Genomic DNA, 16,344 nt, shown 5'->3' on the forward strand with positions numbered 1-16,344 from the left:
GATGCTGCATTTCACCTCAGATAATCAGAAAGCTCCGGATGGTTTCGCTGCCTGGGAGAAGTTCGGATGCAATAGGTATAATGGAAGTGGGTGAGGTTTTAGGTACCGTTAAGTGGCCGTACTGTCATTTTATCACCCCCATTCCTGAGGTGAGGGTAAATCAGAGGCCGCCTGTGTAGCGCTTGGAGTCAGAACAGAGCAGGCGGCAGCTTACATCTGAGAACTCATTCATCATTCATGGGCCGGGAGTTACCAGGCCTTCCTGGCAGAGGCTGAGTATTGAGCGATGCTTCTCAGTCAGAGGAGGGATGGGCAGGTTACGGGAAATAGTGCGGAGATACCTGCACGGCCGCAGGTGAGGAGAACACCTGGGAGCTCTGGGAGAGGGCGCACCTGTGTGACCCTTCCTTGTCAGGCACTGCTGGGCCGATTTGGGGTGACCCTCAGAGATGGAGGACGGTTTTACACCCAAGGCAACAAGAGAACCCCTCTTCTGTTTCTCACAGCTGCGACTTCCAATGTCTCCAGGGCGGTGGGGTGATAGGCCTGCATCCTGAATTCAGCTTCTCTTGTTTAGCGAGCAGGATGGGGTGTGATGGTGCGAATAGCCGCAGCCGCGCCACTTCCCCAACCAGCTGAGTCACTGAACAACAACCATCCTTATGCCACTGAAAACTGCGCGTTTATGGGCGCCTAACGTTCATCTGGGCGTGGAAAGCGCGTCACTGCCATCTAAATCAGGAGAAAGGTCTGCAAGACTCTGTTTGCAGTCAGTGAAAGACGGTGTAGATGCCAGGCCCACTGACACGGAACAAGTACTGTGCGAAAAAATGTAACGTGGCGCAAGTTTACCCACTTAATAACCATTCGCTGAATGGGCCCTTTAATTCGGCCGCCCATGGCAAGAGCTGGGATTGTTTGTGCGTAGGGGAGAGCTCAGAAGCTGGATGCAGCTGAGCGGGAATGAAACTCGCATCTATTATACATAGTGATCTAGAACAGGCTGCGTGGTGCCCTCACACGCGCATATTACCCAGTACCGATAGACGTTCGCCGTACTAGCGCGCACAGTGCTGCTCACACAGGGCCCAGCTAGGAGGTGCCGCTTCCTGACACATCTCTGCTCAAACTTAACATCTTGTCATGAATCATCTTCACTTTATATCTAATAAAAGATAATAATATGTAGATAACTTAAAAAAAAAAACCCATAACACATGTAGTTCTATCAGTTACCCCAATGGCCGTGTTCAGATGGACTGGAGTAGCGTTTTTATGCACCTCGCCCAAGAGCAGGGGTTAACAACCCCCGGCACATTTGCTGCACGTGGCACGCAGAACATTTTTTATTGGCGGAAGGTTGTAAAGATTTACCAGCTGGGACCAAGCTATAAATTGCAGACTTAAATTAAGACCTCAGTATTTTATCATTAAATTGTTTATTCAGACATCAAAAACTACCAATAAGCTTAAACCGGCTGCCTTACCTATGAGCTCGGACGGAGGATTGGCTTTACCGGCTGCCTTACCAATGAGCTCGGCCGGAGGATTGGCTTTACCGGCTGCCTTACCTATGAACTCGGCCGGAGGATTGGCTTTACCGGCTGCCTCACCTATGAGCTCGGCCGGAGGATTGGCTTTACCGGCTGCCTTACCAATGAGCTCGGCCGTAGGATTGGCTGTACCGGCTGCCTTACCTATGAGCTCGGCCGGAGGATTGGCTTTACCGGCTGCCTTGCCTATGAGCTCGGCCGGAGGATTGGCTTTACCGGCTGCCTTGCCTATGAGCTCGGCCGGAGGATTGGCTTTACCGGCTGCCTTGCCTATGAGCTCGGCCGGAGGATTGGCTTTACCGGCTGCCTTACCTATGAGCTCGGCCGGAGGATTGGCTTTACTGGCTGCCTTACCTATGAGCTCGGCCGGAGGATTGGCTTTACCGGCTGCCTAACCAATGAGCTCGGCCGTAGGATTGGCTGTACCGGCTGCCTTACCTATGAGCTCGGCCGGAGGATTGGCTTTACCGGCTGCCTTACCTATGAGCTCGGCCGTAGGATTGGCTTTACCGGCTGCCTTACCTATGAGCTCGGCCGGAGGATTGGCTTTACCGGCTGCCTTACCTATGAGCTCGGCCGGAGGATTAGCTTTACCGGCTGCCTTACCTATGAGCTCGGCCGGAGGATTGGCTTTACCGGCTGCCTTACCTATGAGCTCGGCCGGAGGATTGGCTTTACCGGCTGCCTTACCTATGAGCTCGGCCGGAGCATTGGCTTTACCGGCTGCTTTACCTATGAGCTCGGCCGGAGGATTGGCTTTACCGACTGCCTTACCTATGAGCTCGGCCGGAGGATTGGCTTTACCGGCTGCCTTACCTATGAGCTCAGTCGGAGGACTGGCTTTACCGGCTGCCTTACCTATGAGCTCGGCCGGAGGATTGGCTTTACCGGCTGCCTTACCTATGAGCTCGGCCGGAGGATTGGCTTTACCGGCTGCCTTACCTATGAGCTCGGCCGGAGGATTGGCTTTACCGGCTGCCTTACCAATGAGCTCGGCCGGAGGATTGGCTTTACCGGCTGCCTTACCTATGAGCTCGGCCGGAGGATTGGCTTTACCGGCTGCCTTACCTATGAGCTCGGCCGGAGGATTGGCTTTACCGGCTGCCTTACCAATGAGCTCGGCCGTAGGATTGGCTGTACCGGCTGCCTTACCAATGAGCTCGGCCGGAGGATTGGCTTTACCAGCTGCCTTACCTATGAGCTTGGCCGGAGGATTGGCTTTACCGGCTGCCTTACCTATGAGCTCGGCCGGAGTATTGGCTTTACCGGCTGCCTTACCAATGAGCTCGGCCGTAGGATTGGCTGTACCGGCTGCCTTACCTATAAGCTCGGCCGGAGGATTGGCTTTACCGGCTGCCTTACCTATGAGCTCGGCCGGAGGATTGGCTTTACCGGCTGCCTTACCTATGAGCTCGGGCGGAGGATTGGCTTTACCGGCTGCCTTACCTATGAGCTCGACCGGTGGATCGGTCTTAACGGCAGCACCAACTGCTGGGGGGTAATTCAGACCTGATTGCTGGGCAGCAGTTTTTGGTTTTCGGTGCTGCGATCAGATAGTCGCCGCCTACAGGGGGAGTGTATTTTTTTGCTGTGCAATCGCATGTGTAGTAGAGCTGTACAAACAGATCTTGTGCAGTCTCTGCGCAGCCCAGGACTTACTCAGCCGCTGCGATCACATCAGCCTCTCCGGGGCCATAATTGACACCAGGAACCCTCCCTGCAAACGCTTTGACACGCCTGCATTTTTCCAAACACTCCCAGTAAACGGTCAGTTGCCACCCACAAACGCCCTCTTCCTTGCGATTGCCCGTGTGAACGGATCCGTTGCACAAATCTGTCGCTGAGCGGTGATCCGCTTTGTAGCCCTGCGACCCGCCCGCGCATTTCGGTGCATACGCTTGTGCAGTTTGTGTCTGATCGCCTGCTGTGCGAAAACACAGCCTAGCGATCAGGTCCGAATTTCCCCCCTAGATCCTTCCGCTGTTACTGCATACCCCACTCTGTGGTTGTGTGGTTTCACCTGTATTACATATTTTCTATAATTGAAAATGTGTTCTATTTATATGTTGGTGCCATTATTATTGATTAATCCTCATGCATATATAAGGGGGCATGACCTCACCAGGGGCAGGATGCATCAAAGGGCATTTTGCGTCAAACCTTCGAAAAATGCCATTTTCAGATATTTGCCCGCTTTTCGCATATGCACCAACCTCCGCAATGCGATTAATTCCAGAGCTTGGACCCGGTAAAGATGGCGTTACCCAATAGAAGTCAGTCGGATCCCCACCAGTACCCCCCATGACATTGCATCATATGACACACGCACAGACGAACTCCCGGGTCATAAACTCGGAAGTCCCACGCCGCTAAGGACAACTCTTATTGGCAGAGCCGTCCTTTGCTGAACTCTTCATGCATATGGCGTTAATACACACCTATATGCATGCGTTGAGTGGCGAGATGCATCGCATCCAAATTGCAATGCTTGATGCGTCTCGCCCCCGGTGGGTAACGGTTGCTTTGGGATATAGTTATTCCCAAAGAGTCTTGTACAAAGAACCAACACTGACTGCGCTTTGAGCTGGGGTCACCGATCACTGGAGCAGTACAGAGCCACGCCTAACGTTGTTGTGCCATGTGACTCATGACACTTGACTTTGACGCTCCGGTATGGTTAGCGATACGTGCTTTGGTGGTCATTCCGAGTTGATCGCTAGCTGCATTTGTTTGCAGCGCAGCGATCAGGCTAAAAAAAACAGCAGTTCTGCGCATGCGTATGAGGCGCAATACGCAAGCGCGTCGTAAACCCACACCGAACTATGTCGTTTTGCACAGGGTCTAGCGATGCATTTCAGTCGCACATCTGACCGCAGAGTGATTGACATGAAGTGGGCGTTTCTGGGTGTCAACTGACCGTTTTCAGGGAGTGTTTGGAAAAACGCAGGCGTGCCAGGAAAAACGCAGGCGTGGCTGGGTGAACGCAGGACGTGTTCGTGGCGTCAAATCCGGAACTGAATGGTCTGAAGTGATCGCAAGCGCTGAGTAGGTCTGAAGCTACTCTGAAACTGCACAAAATTATTTTGTAGCCGCTCTGTAGCTAAAATACACTCCCAGTGGGAGGCGGCATAGCGTTTGCATGGCTGCTAAAAACTGCTAGCAAGCAATCAACTCGGAATGACCCCCTTTATCCCTTATTTTGTATCTTATTCACATCGTAGCCACATACAATGTGACTTACAGTCCACCATGGACAATAGGTTAGTACTTTTACCAACGAATTGGTACAAAATCGCGGATTAGGTATAATGATACGTGACGTAAGACACGACGCGGGCCGCTTGTATCGGACATCTGTCTTCGGTCTTTTTACCCAGATTACACCACGAATGCCAGCGCCAGTAGTCAGGGCGCCCACGCATTGTACTTTTCTCGCATTAGTGATGCGAATGAAAGGCAAGTCTTAAGATAAAGTCTCTGGTGGGACGCAGCGCGGCTAAGTCATAGAGTCCATTGCGCCAAATATATCTGCAATACAGTAGCAACAGCAAATGCCATTTGTGACATTGAAGCCTTGTGTCCATCTGCGGAGAAATAAAATGGACTGCGCCCCCCACTTACCGGAGAATCCCCCCTAATTGCGTCCTCCGCACCCCGCGGGTCCCGTACACCCTCGTTAGTCTGCGTGTTTGTTGTCTCGTTGTTTGTTATGATCATCAGAGAACAATATGTTGTGAGATGCCGGAGCCGCAGGTTCTGTCTGTAGCTATGGAAAGGTTATGTAAATAGTTTTTAATTAGTAAAATACCAGATTGTTTACTGAAGCATTTAAATGTATTTAATTTCCCTTTAGCTTGAAATAAATGAGAATTGTAGATGTAATTGTATGGCGGCCATAGGCAGTAGGTACTGTGCGTTATTGCTAATGCCTCCTAGATATCCAGGACCGCGCCACGGGAGAGATGATGGAAATGCCATATAGAAGCATTTTCATATTATGGTATTATGCGATAGAGTATATAGATGATACTAAGGCCGCTCTGAGAGCCATTGCCTGTATACTACGGATGTCATTGCCTGTTATTGCCTACCCCAAGACAATCCCCAGCGCCTTCCACCCGCATTGCGCAGGGGTCTTGCGTGTTGCTGAAGGTGGACCAGTCTTTTGTAACCACTTGGCGCGCACACGCCTAGGCTCCTGGAATGTCCGGGAGGCCCCCGAATAGCTTCTGGCTCTCCCGGACACCCGGAAGAGTAGTCAAATCTCCTGGAGCTTGCCTGCGGCCACCCAGCACCGCCCAATTCCCGTCACATGATGATGTGATTGCCCCTTCACCGCCAACCTCTGCCACTCCCCCTATACCTACCACCACCACCTCACCCTCGTGACTGATTGTACAGTGATATTTCACTGTCACCATTGTAGGGCCGGAATGCAGCGATCTCCCAGCCTGCTCTGTAACCAGCGTCTTCCTGCTCATTAACTACTAGTACAGGCTAATCATGCATTATCCACCTGATTAGCTGTTGTGTTGCTCTGAAGGTGGGGATGTGGTAATGGAATACATGCAGTGGCTCCTTTATAATCCTCAGTGCATCGTATGTAATGTATTGTACTGTGCAGGACCATTACATTATCAAAGCCGCAAGTGAGACGCTTCGCACGGTGAGCTGTGCCTCGTTTTCTGATGTATCTCTATGGAGGAACGTATACAGGCACCAAAAACTGTCTAGCGCCTACATTTCTGCTAGCGTCAGCCCAGTATGTTATATGTGAGTGGATGTTAGAATAGACCATGCCTTCCGTGATTATTGAGGACTTCCCCAGTGAGGTATATTAGCTGTAATAGTACAGGTTACATGTACAGTGTGAGCATTTCATATAGAGCTGCATTAGGCACCACATTTCCTTCCTGTTGCAAAACCTCACTGTGCTGCTAGGGAACCCTTCTCCTTTCAGTCTGTGGAATTATGCTGCCTCCATTCTCCTCCTCACATCATGTCCCTGCCCCTGTCACATGCAGCTCTGTCCTCACTGACACATCACTCATCTCCTGATATACTCTGTGCTGCTGGGGACCCTGCTCCTCCCACTATATAACTCTAAGTCTGTGGCTTCCTGCTGCCTCCATTCCCCTCCTCACATCATGTCACTGCCCCTGTCACATGCAGCCCTGTCCTCACTGACACATCACTCATCTCCTGATATACTCTGTGCTGCTGGGGACCCTGCTCCTCCCACTATATAACTCTCAGTCTGTGACTTCCTGCTGCCTCCATTCCCCTCCTCACAGCATGTCACTGCCCCTGTCACATGCAGCCCTGTCCTCACTGACACATCACCCATCTCCTGATATACTCTGTGCTGCTGGGGACCCTGCTCCTCCCACTATATAACTATCAGTCTGTGGCTTCCTGCTGCCTCCATTCCCCTCCTCACATCATGTCACTGCCCTGTCACATGCAGCTCTGTCCTCACTGACACATCACTCATCTCCTGATATACTCTGTGCTGCTGGAGACCCTGCTCCTCCCACTATATAACTCTCAGTCTGTGGCTTCCTGCTGCCTCCATTCCCCTCCTCACATCATGTCACTGCCCCTGTCACATGCAGCCCTGTCCTCACTGACACATCACTCATCTCCTGATATACTCTGTGCTGCTGGGGACCCTGCTCCTTCCACTATATAACTCTCAGTCTGTGGCTTCCTGCTGCCTCCATTCCCCTCCTCACATCATGTCACTGCCCCTGTCACATGCAGCCCTGTCCTCACTGACACATCACTCATCTCCTGATATACTCTGTGCTGCTGGGGACCCTGCTCCTTCCACTATATAACTCTCAGTCTGTGGCTTCCTGCTGCCTCCATTCGCCTCCTCACATCATGTCCCTGCCCCTGTCACATGCAGCTCTGTCCTCACTGACACATCACTCATCTCCTGAAATACTCTGTGCTGCTTGGGACACTGCTTCTCCCACTATATAACTCTCAGTCTGTGGCTTCCTGCTGCCTCCATTCCCCTCCTCACATCATGTCACTGTTCCTGTCACATGCAGCCCTGTCCTCACTGACATATCATGCATGTCCTGATATACTCTGTGCTGCTGGGGACCCTGCACCTTCCACTATATAACTCTCAGTCTGTGGCTTCCTGCTGCCTCCATTCCCCTCCTCACATCATGTCACTGCCCCTGTCACATGCAGCCCTGTCCTCACTGACACATCACTCATCTCCTGATATACTCTGTGCTGCTGGGGGACTCTGCTCCTCCCACTATATAACTCTCAGTCTGTGGCTTCCTGCTGCCTCCATTCTCCTCCTCACATCATGTCACTGCCCCTGTTACATGCAGCCCTGTCCTCACTGACACATCACTCATCTCCTGATATACTCTGTGCTGCTGGGGACCATGCTCCTCCCACTATATAACTCTCAGTCTGTGGCTTCCTGCTGCCTCCATTCCCCTCCTCACATCATGTCACTGCCCCTGTCACATGCAGCCCTGTCCTCACTGACACATCACTCATCTCCTGATATACTCTGTGCTGCTGGGGACACTGCTCCTCCCACTATATAACTCTCAGTCTGTCGCTTCCTGCTGCCTCCATTCCCCTGCTCATGTTATCAGTGGCGCTGAGATGGCCGGGTATTGTTTACCCAGGCCCAGCCGGGTTTCGCTGCCCTGTCCCCCTCCTTCCCCTTTGCAGACAGCGGGCAAGCAGGGAGACAGGACTGACTGCTGCTGCTTCAGCAGCCTCTATCCTCCAGTGCAGCACACGCTGCTGTGTGCTGGGCTAGGGTGAGAGGTAGCAGTCAGCCACTCCTATGTGCAGAGGCGAGGTGATCGCACCTGCACCCTGCCACCCACAAAATATAACACAGGATGAGGAGATGGAGCAATGATGATGAGGAGGAATGATGAGGAGGAGAAGGAATGAGGAGGATGGGCTTTACTGTGGCATAATGTGTATAAGGGGCTTTACCGTTTGGTGTAATGTTTATAACTGGTACTACTGTGTGGCATACCATGTATAAGGGGCTCTGCTGTCTGGCATAACATGTATAAGGGCCCCTACTGTGTAGCGTAATGTGTATAAGGGCTACTACTATGTGGTGTAATGTAAAGGACTGGGGTACTACTGTATGGCATGTTTTTAAGGGCTCTGCTTTCTGGTATAACATGTATAAGGGGTCTACTGTGTAGAATAACGTGTATAAGGGGTACTATTGTGTGTTGGAATGTGTATAAGGGCTGGGGGAATTACTGTGTGGCATAACATATATAAGGGGCTCTGCTGTCTGGCATAACACGTATAAGGGGTGTAGCATAATGTGTATAAGGAGTAGTGCTATGTGGTGTAATGTGTATAAGGGCCTGGGTACTACTATGTGGCATAACATATATAAGGGGCTCTGCTGCCTGGCATAACATGTATAAGGGGCTCTACTGTGTAGCATAACGTGTATAAAGGGTACTACTATGTGGTGTAATGTGTATAAGGGCCAGGGTATTACAGTGTGGCATAACATATAAAAAAGGGATCTGCTGCCTGGCATAACATGTATAAGGAGCTCTACTGTGTAGCATAACATGTATAAAGTCTACTACTATGTGGTGTAATTTGTATAAGGGCCAGGGTATTACAGTGCGGCTTAACGTGTATAAGGGGCTCTGCTGTCTGGCATAACATGTATAAGGGGCTCTACTGTGTAGCATAATGTTTATAAGAGTACTACTATGTGGTGTAATGTGTATAAGGGGCGGGGTACTACTGTGTGGTATAACATATATAAGGGGCTCTGCTGTATGTCATAACATGTATAAGGGCTCTACTGTGTAGCATAACGTGTATAAGGGGCTATGTGGTGTAATGTGTATAAGGGCCAGGGTACTACTGTGTGGTGTAATGTGTATAAGGGTTGGGGTGCTAGTGTGTTGGGTATTGGGAATAACAGACACTACTGTGAGGTGTAATGTGAGTAACAGAAACTACTGTGTGGTGTAATGTGAATAACAGACACTACTGTGTGGTGTAACGTGAATAACAGACCCTACTGTGTTGTGTAATATGTATAAGGGCTGGGGTACTACTGTGTGGTGTAATGTGAATAACAGACCCTACTGTGTGGTGTAATGTGTATAAGGGCTGGGGTACTACTGTGTGGTGTAATGTGAATAACAGACCCTACTGTGTGGTGTAATGTTTATAAGGGCTGGGGTACTACTGTGCGGTGTAATGTGAATAATAGACCCTACTGTGTGGTGTAATGTGTATAAGGTCTGGGGTACTACTGTGTGGTGTAATGTGAATAACAGACCCTACTGTGTGGTGTAATGTGTATAGGGCTGGGGTACTACTGTGTGGTGTAATGTGAATTGTGGGAGGTGGGAGTGTTTGCATGTGTGAGTGTTTGCATGTCTGAGTGTTGGGAGGTGTGAGTGTTTGCATGTGTGAGTGTTGGGAGGTGTGAGTGTTTGCATGTGTGAGTGTTGGGAGGTGTGAGTAGAGTGTAGCCTTAATGACTGCACAAGTTACTTCTTAAGTGTCATTACAGCATAATTTACTGTGAAATTACTATTAGGACCTTTCCTTATTTTTAACATGTCCCCAATTTAGCATCCAGAAAGCGTCTGACACCTCTGACAATGGCCGTGTGGCTTCAGCCTGTCACATGCGGACACATTAATCCCACTGACTAATGGACATTTGTGCTGCGCGCTGTGACACAGTCATTTATCAGCTGATCCGGGACTTTCCATATTACCCAGTGCGCTGTGTTCTCAGCGTCCCAGTCTCTGTATTAGTTTTCCCAGGTTGCAGACGCCGATGTAGATTTCAGAACAAAACGCTGTAGCACCCATTCAGGGTAATTATATGTGAGTACTCCAAAAAGAACTGTGTGGCAGATGTATGAAGCCTGGAGAAGTGATAAAGCAGTGATACGTGGAAGGTGATAACGCACCAGCCAATCATTACGGGTTTGAAAAATGACAGTTAGGAGCTGATTGGCTGGTGCCTTATCACCTTCCACGTATCACTGCTTTATCACTTCTCCAGGCTTAATACATCTGCCCCAGAATCTATCACATTGGGCACCTTTCATTATAGGAATCCACCTTCAGATTACTTTATTGGCTTGTATACGCCATCATGTGACATTAGCTAAGTACATGTTTTGTTTGCGTGCTTTTTAGCCATGCATTTATATAATTAAGCCTAGACCTTTTTTTAATTGCTTCATTGGATACAATGTCAACATATGTCCAAGGTGATTGGTTATACATAACCATCCCTGATATAAATACTTGGCTAGAAAGCACAGAGCTCAGGAAACAATGGGCCTAATTGAGACCTGATCGCTCGCTACCTGTTTTTTGCAGTCCTGCGTTCGCTTAGTCGCCGCCCACCAGGGAGTGTATTTTAGCTGTGCAGGTGTGCGATCACATGTGTAGCCGAGCGGTACAAAAAGAATTTGTGCAGTTTCTGAGCAGCCCAGGACTTACTCAGCCGCTGCGATCACTTCAGCCTGTCCGGGCCCGGAATTGACGTCAGACACCCGCCCTGCAAACGTTTGGACACGCCTGCATTTTTCCAACCACTCCCTGAAAACGGTCAAACGCCTTCTCCCTGTCAATCACCTTGCAATCGTCCATGCGAATGGATTGCAGAGCAACGAACAGTTTTGTACCCGCGCGATGCGCCTGTGCATTGTGGTGCATATACATGCGCAGTTCTGACCTGATCGCAGCGGTACAAAAAACGCTAGCAATCGATCAGGTCTGAATTAGGCCCAATACGTCTTATTTAACAAGGTAACAGAACAGTTACGTTCTGACGAGTCCATCTTGTAGTTCCAAAATACTTATCAACAAACGTGTTTATTGATACGGGAACGTATACAGCCAAAGGTTCTGAACCCGGCAGTCGGAGTGCAGAATACGGTGCTCCCCATTATCCTCATGCCGCTGTGTGTTCTGTACCAGTAAATAATACTGATGGCAGAGAACCCGGGAGACTGTTGCGTTACTCGGCGCCAGTGTGTGATGAGTGATTACCGCGCTGACAGCCTTACACGTGTCAGGGTTGCTGATGGGCTCCCGGCTGATCAATCTATGTGATGTGATTATAGAGTTCAGGGCTTGGCAAAGTAGGCATTGGAATGGGGCGGCTTTATTCAGGGGGCAGAAGACACAGCTAGTGCCTTTATTGTATTCTATTGTTGGCATGGTTATTCGTCTGTCCAGTGACGGGTGAGAAGGGTTTGGACTGTGTGGCAATTATAAGATTATGGATATATCACAATAATATGGCGCTGTACCAGTGTTATTTTAGCACATTATATTTCAGAAGAGATTGCTAATGATCTGCTGTAATTATTCTAACTCAATGGTTTACCAAACTTTCTTCAACCCAGGGCACCCCTGCAAGTGCCCCGCAACACCCCTGCAAGTGCCCCGCAGCACCCCTGCAAGTGCCCCGCAGAATCCCTCCAAGTGCCCCGCAGCACCCCTGCAAGTGCCCCGCAGCACCCCTGCAAGTGCCCCGCAGAATCCCTCCAAGTGCCCCGCAGCACCCCTGCAAGTGCCCCGCAACACCCCTGCAAGTGCCCCGCAGAATCCCTCCAAGTGCCTTGCAGCACCCCTGCAAGTGCCCCGCAGAGTCCCTCCAAGTGCCTTGCAGCACCCCTGCAAGTGCCCCGCAGAATCCCTCCAAGTGCCTTGCAGCACCCCTGCATGTGCCCCGCGGCATCCCTCCAAGTGCCCCGCAGCACCCCTGCAAGTGCCCCGCAGCATCCCTGCAAGTGCCCCGCAGCACCCCTGCAAGTGCCCCACAGCACCCCAGGGTGCCCAGTTTGGGAACCACTGCTCTAACTGATGGTTCACTCCTTATACCCCCATGTCTGACCCAATGTATCCCTGTGTTAAATAATCCCCATCTTTGTGTGTTGCAGACGAATGACGCCGTGGGAGCGATGTGGAACTGGCTGTATTTCATTCCTCTTATCATCGTCGGCTCCTTCTTCATGCTGAACCTGGTCCTGGGTGTCCTGTCAGGGTGAGTGGGTCCTATCGGGGTGAGTGGGTCCTATAGGGATGAGTGTGTCCTATAGGGGTGAGTGGGTCCTATCGGAGTGAGTGGGTCCTGTCGGGGTGAGTGGGTCCTATCGGGGTGAGTGTCTGGATCCTTTGGGGTGAATTTACTAAGATGGGAGTTCTATTTAAGATGGGATGTTGCCCATAGCAACCAATCACATTTCAGGTATTATCTTCTAGAAGGTATTAGATAAATGAGAAGTACAGTAGACTCTGATTGTTTGCTATGGGCAACAACCCATCTTAAATAGAACTCCCATCTTAGTAAATATACCCCTTTGTGTCTATAGTATATAGATAGGTATTTGTTAGGGTGTTTGGGGTGAAATTTTGCCGGTTCCGCTGTTCTGTCGTCTAGCTTTCCTCTCTGCTTTTCAGCAGCGTCCTTGTCATCAAACAGTGCTGTTTATTTTTGGTTCTTGGGGAAACAACCCGCCTGCGTTGGATACGAGTGTATCCGGAGAACAGCTCTGTGTCATATGCTAGGGATTTGGCTAAGGCGTATATACCCCCACGGAACAGCCGCCTTCTACACTCTGCTTCCCTGAGCTGTTGTCACATGAGCAGAGTGCGGTACACACTGCGAATGGAAAAGGGGGAGGGGGTCCCCTTTAATCACAGTAACTGTAATTAGAGATCCCCCAGTAGCTGTATAAAGATTACACATTGCAGTTAGCGGAGACACCAGGGGCTATTTATCAATCCCTATCACCCATTTCTCCTGGCGATAAGGGCGATCGTTCCCCTTATCGCCCCGATTCACCAGACAAACGCAGTCGGGCAACACTCCGTCCTTATAGCGCTGGCGGCATTGTTGTTAGATAACCCCCCGCCAGGGAGACTTGTTTGCTGGCGTCTCTCGGAATGACCTATCAGTGGGCCCGACAGGGGGTGAACAGCGAAGCGCAGGATCTCTCCGTGCGTCTCAGCTCCCAGACTAAATTATTCATCAGCGAGAGCGGAGTATGACACACGTCCACGGGCCCGCTATCCTTTCATCTCCGCCTCGCTCCCCAGCTTACTACGCTATTTTCATCCTCTTTCATTTCCTTCTATTCCTGTGAATCTTTTTTTTTTTTTTGCTTGGAATATTAAAGCAAATATGTCGTCGTACTGACCTTTCCATAAGATATATTAGCTGACGCATATACGTATAGTCCTGCAGAAGCCTGCGTGCCAGCCCCTTTCTTCTCTTTACAGGGGGCTAAGGGTGTGGATCCTGTTAAAAGGAAACAATCTGACAATAGAAAATGAAATATAAGATTAATTCAATTGTTCAAATTGTTCAGTCTTTGGTCGTCCTCCCCCATTTATCAGTGCACATCCCCCCTCCCAATATTGTTTCCCTGCCCCGGACACAACTGGGATACTTAGCGCCGGTAGCACTGGAGCGCTTCCTCCTGGAAGAAGGACAGAGGGGTTCTGGACTGAAAATCTCCAGTGTCCGCCATTATTGGCTGAGGAGGGGGGGGGGGGGGGGGGGCGGTAATGGATGACATATTTAAAGCGTTTTAACTTGGAATTAGTTTAAAAAGATGGCAACTGGAAAAATGATCATTGGTTCTCTCCCTTCCCCCACACTCCTTCTGGTGCTGTCCTGTCTCACTGAGCTAAGTGCCTAAGCCTGGCCCTGCCCAGTATGTCTGACCCTGCCCACTATGTCTGACCCTGCCCACTATGCCTGGCCCTGCCCACTATGTCTGCCCCTGCCTACTATGTCTGACCTCTGACCCTGCCCACTATGCCTGGCCCTGCCCACTATGCCTGACCCTGCCCACAATGTCTGACCCTGCCATCTATGTCTGGCCCTGCCCACTATATCTGGCCCTGCCCACTATGTCTGGCCCTGCCCTCTATATCTGGCCCTGTCCACTATGTCTGCCCTGCCCACAATGTCTGCCCTGGCCACTATGTCTGACCCTGCCCACTATGTCTGACCTCTGACCCTGCCCACTATGCCTGGCCCTGCCCACTATGTCTGACCCTGCCCACAATGTCTGGCCCTGCCCACTATATCTGGCCCAGACCACTATGTCTGGCCCAGACCACTATGTCTGACCTCTGACCCTGCCCACTATGTCTGGCCCTGCCCTCTATATCTGGCCCTGCCCACAATGTCTGCCCTGCCCACTATGTCTGACCCTGCCCACTATGTCTGACCTCTGACCCTGTCCACTATGTCTGCCCCTGCCCACTATGCCTGACCCTGCCTACTATGTCTGGCCCTGCCCACTATGTCTGACCTCTGACCCTGTCCACTATGTCTGCCCTGCCCACAATGTCTGCCCTGCCCTCTATGTCTGACCTCTGACCCTGTCCACTATGTCTGGCCCTGCCCACTATGCCTGACCCTGCCTAGTATGTCTGACCCTGCCCACTATGTCTGTCCTTGTCTACTATGTCTGGCCCTGCCCACTATGTCTGACCCTTCCCATTATATATGGCCCTGCCCACTTTGCCCGACCCTGCCCACTATGCCTGACCCTGTCCACTATGCCTGACCCTGTCCACTATACCTGACCCTGCCCACTATGCCTGACCCTGCCCACTATGTCTGTCCCTGTCCACAATGCCTGACCCTGTCCACTATACCTGACCCTGCCCACTATGCCTGACCCTGCCCACTATGTCTGACCCTGCCCACTATGCCTATACCTGCCCACTATTTCTGGCCCTGCCCACTATGCCTGACGCTGCCCCCTATGCCTATCCCTGCCCACTATTTCTGGTCCTGCCCATTATATCTGGCCCTGTCCACTATGTCTGGCCCCACCCACTATGTCTGGTCCTGCCCATTATTTCTGGCCCTGCTCACTATGTCTGGTCCTGCCCATTATATCTGGCCCTGCCCACTATGTCTGGCCCCACCATTATGTCTGGTCCTGTCCATTATTTCTGATCCTGCCCACTATGTCTGGTCCCACCCACTATGTATGGTCCTGCCTATTATATCTGTCCCTGCCCACTATTTCTGGCCCCACCACTATGTCTGGTCCTATCCATTATTTCTGGCCCTGCCCATTATGTCTGGCCCTGCCCATAATGTCTGGCTCTGTTCATTATGACTGGCCACACCTGGAGTGTCTGCACCTGAGTATTACTTTGCCACTGCCCATTGTACCTTGTCTTACCTGTTATGTCTACCTCACCTACTATGTATAGACCTGCCCATGATGTATAACCCTGCCCATTATGTGTGACCCCACCCATTATACCCACCCATGATCATAATGTCTATTCCTGTCCTTTGTAATCAGCCCTGCCCATTATGTATGGCCCCACCCATTAAACCTGGCCATGACCATTCTGTCTGGCTCCATTCATTATGATTGGCCACAGCCAATGTCTGGCCCTGATCATTATGTCTTTCCCCACCCATTATGTTTAGCCCTACCTATTATGTCTAGCCCTACCCATTATGTATAGTCCCACCCATTATACCTAGTCATGATCATGATGTCTTGCCACACCCATTATGTCTAGCCCCCTACCCATTATACCTGCCCATGATCATTATGTCTGGCCCTGCCCTTTGTATGTAGCCCTGCCCATTATGTGTGGCCCCATCCATTACGTCTAGCCCTACCCATTATGTATGGCCCCACCCATTTATACCTGGTCATGATCATTATGTCTTGCCCCACCCATCATGTCTGGGACGACCTATTATGTCTAGTTTTGTCTGCTATGTC

The 16,344-nt window shown here is 50.8% G+C and overlaps 1 protein-coding gene across 6 annotated transcripts in view; it reads left to right on the top strand.

The window, feature by feature from the left end:
- The window catches only part of CACNA1B (calcium voltage-gated channel subunit alpha1 B), a 377,678-nt gene that overhangs the window by 150,948 nt on the left and 210,386 nt on the right, over positions 1 to 16,344 (top strand). For all 6 annotated transcript variants that reach the window (XM_063935876.1, XM_063935872.1, XM_063935871.1 and 3 more), the window contains one exon: positions 12,511 to 12,614. In XM_063935876.1, coding sequence (XP_063791946.1) covers positions 12,511 to 12,614 — 104 coding nt within the window. The remainder of the gene's footprint in view (positions 1 to 12,510; positions 12,615 to 16,344) is intronic.

Source organism: Pseudophryne corroboree, chromosome 8, assembly GCF_028390025.1.
Source record: "Pseudophryne corroboree isolate aPseCor3 chromosome 8, aPseCor3.hap2, whole genome shotgun sequence".
Classification (NCBI taxonomy): Eukaryota; Metazoa; Chordata; class Amphibia; order Anura; family Myobatrachidae; genus Pseudophryne; species Pseudophryne corroboree.